The 1,065-nt window shown below is 47.4% G+C and overlaps 1 protein-coding gene across 1 annotated transcript; it reads right to left on the bottom strand.

Moving 5' to 3' along the window:
- Window positions 1-395: 395 nt before the first annotated feature.
- On the bottom strand, window positions 396-987 carry EDB91DRAFT_1091058 (uncharacterized protein; the record flags this gene model as incomplete). The annotated part of the gene is made up of 3 exons (XM_041316659.1): window positions 396-736; window positions 792-892; window positions 942-987. Coding segments are annotated over 3 exons (488 nt in total), but the record flags the coding sequence as incomplete, so codon positions are not given.
- Between the last annotated feature and the right edge of the window lie 78 nt (window positions 988-1,065).

The raw sequence follows: 1,065 nt of genomic DNA, 5'->3' as shown, positions 1-1,065 counted from the left end.
CCCTCAGATACAATCCAATGGCACGTAGCCTCCTGTCACGGTCTCGAAGGAAAGACGGCGAAACCGAATTCTTTGAGCTCGTTTATATCAACCGCCACCCAGGTCCCATACAGAGAAGTCTCGCCGGATGTGTGGATAGCGCTGTCAGCGGAGAAAAAGAGATGAACGCTCCAGTGACAACATGACGACGCACTTGTCAGCACTCAATAATAACAGATAATCAACCCGAGTTCATTAGTATTGATATCGTGAAGAATCTACAACTTGGGATGGGAGGGGCTTAAACGTGTACTGACAGCATATATGTATACTAACAAAGTATTAATATGAGCGACTAGCGTAGCTAGTCAGAATGGTGACATATAAGTCAGAACACAAGCGAGGACAGACCGAAGCTAATCCTCGGTCAAATCGATGACCTCAATAGCGGCGTGTTGCCGTCGCGAGACCCTACGTTCCAACTTAACACGCGAGGGCTTCCGGTCCTCAGATGAGGGTAATTGTCCACGTAAACGCTGGAGCTCCATCTGCGAGAAAAGAATGAGCTGGAGGGAGGGAAGGATGTTGCCAAAGCGAGAATTCACCTCGAGCTCTTGAATTCGGGGCTTCACATCCTCTGAAGGGTCATGCCCATTAGGTCCATCACTTATTTCAACATCATCATCATAATTCTGTGTCTTGTCCTCGGCTGGTGTCCTTGGCGTCCGTGGTGCTATGCCCATTGCCTGCAAGATGTCTAAATAAATCGGTATGAGTTGCGGATTGACGTAGAAAATACAATGATCTAGTACCTAAGCGCGTATACTTGAATACGAAGACAGTTGCGGGACTGTTATCTGATATTACGGTGTTCGATGTCCAGGTCGCTCGACATGGTACTTCTTCTCCGAAGCTGAACATAGTAATTATGAAAGTGAAGCGTAAGATGAAATTATACGCACCCAACACAATGTGAGAACGCTTTCTTGGTGCGTTCGTGCACCTTACCTTCTCGCACATGAAGTGTGCGATGATTTGCCTCGGGAAATTCCACTACCTCGCTCTTCACGTACTTGCCCCGTTGTA

The sequence above is a fragment of the Suillus paluster genome, assembly GCF_016628075.1.
Source record: "Suillus paluster strain FC165 chromosome Unknown EDB91scaffold_866, whole genome shotgun sequence".
NCBI classification, from domain to species: domain Eukaryota; kingdom Fungi; phylum Basidiomycota; class Agaricomycetes; order Boletales; family Suillaceae; genus Suillus; species Suillus paluster.
This window is presented reverse-complemented; position numbering and strand designations above follow the sequence as displayed.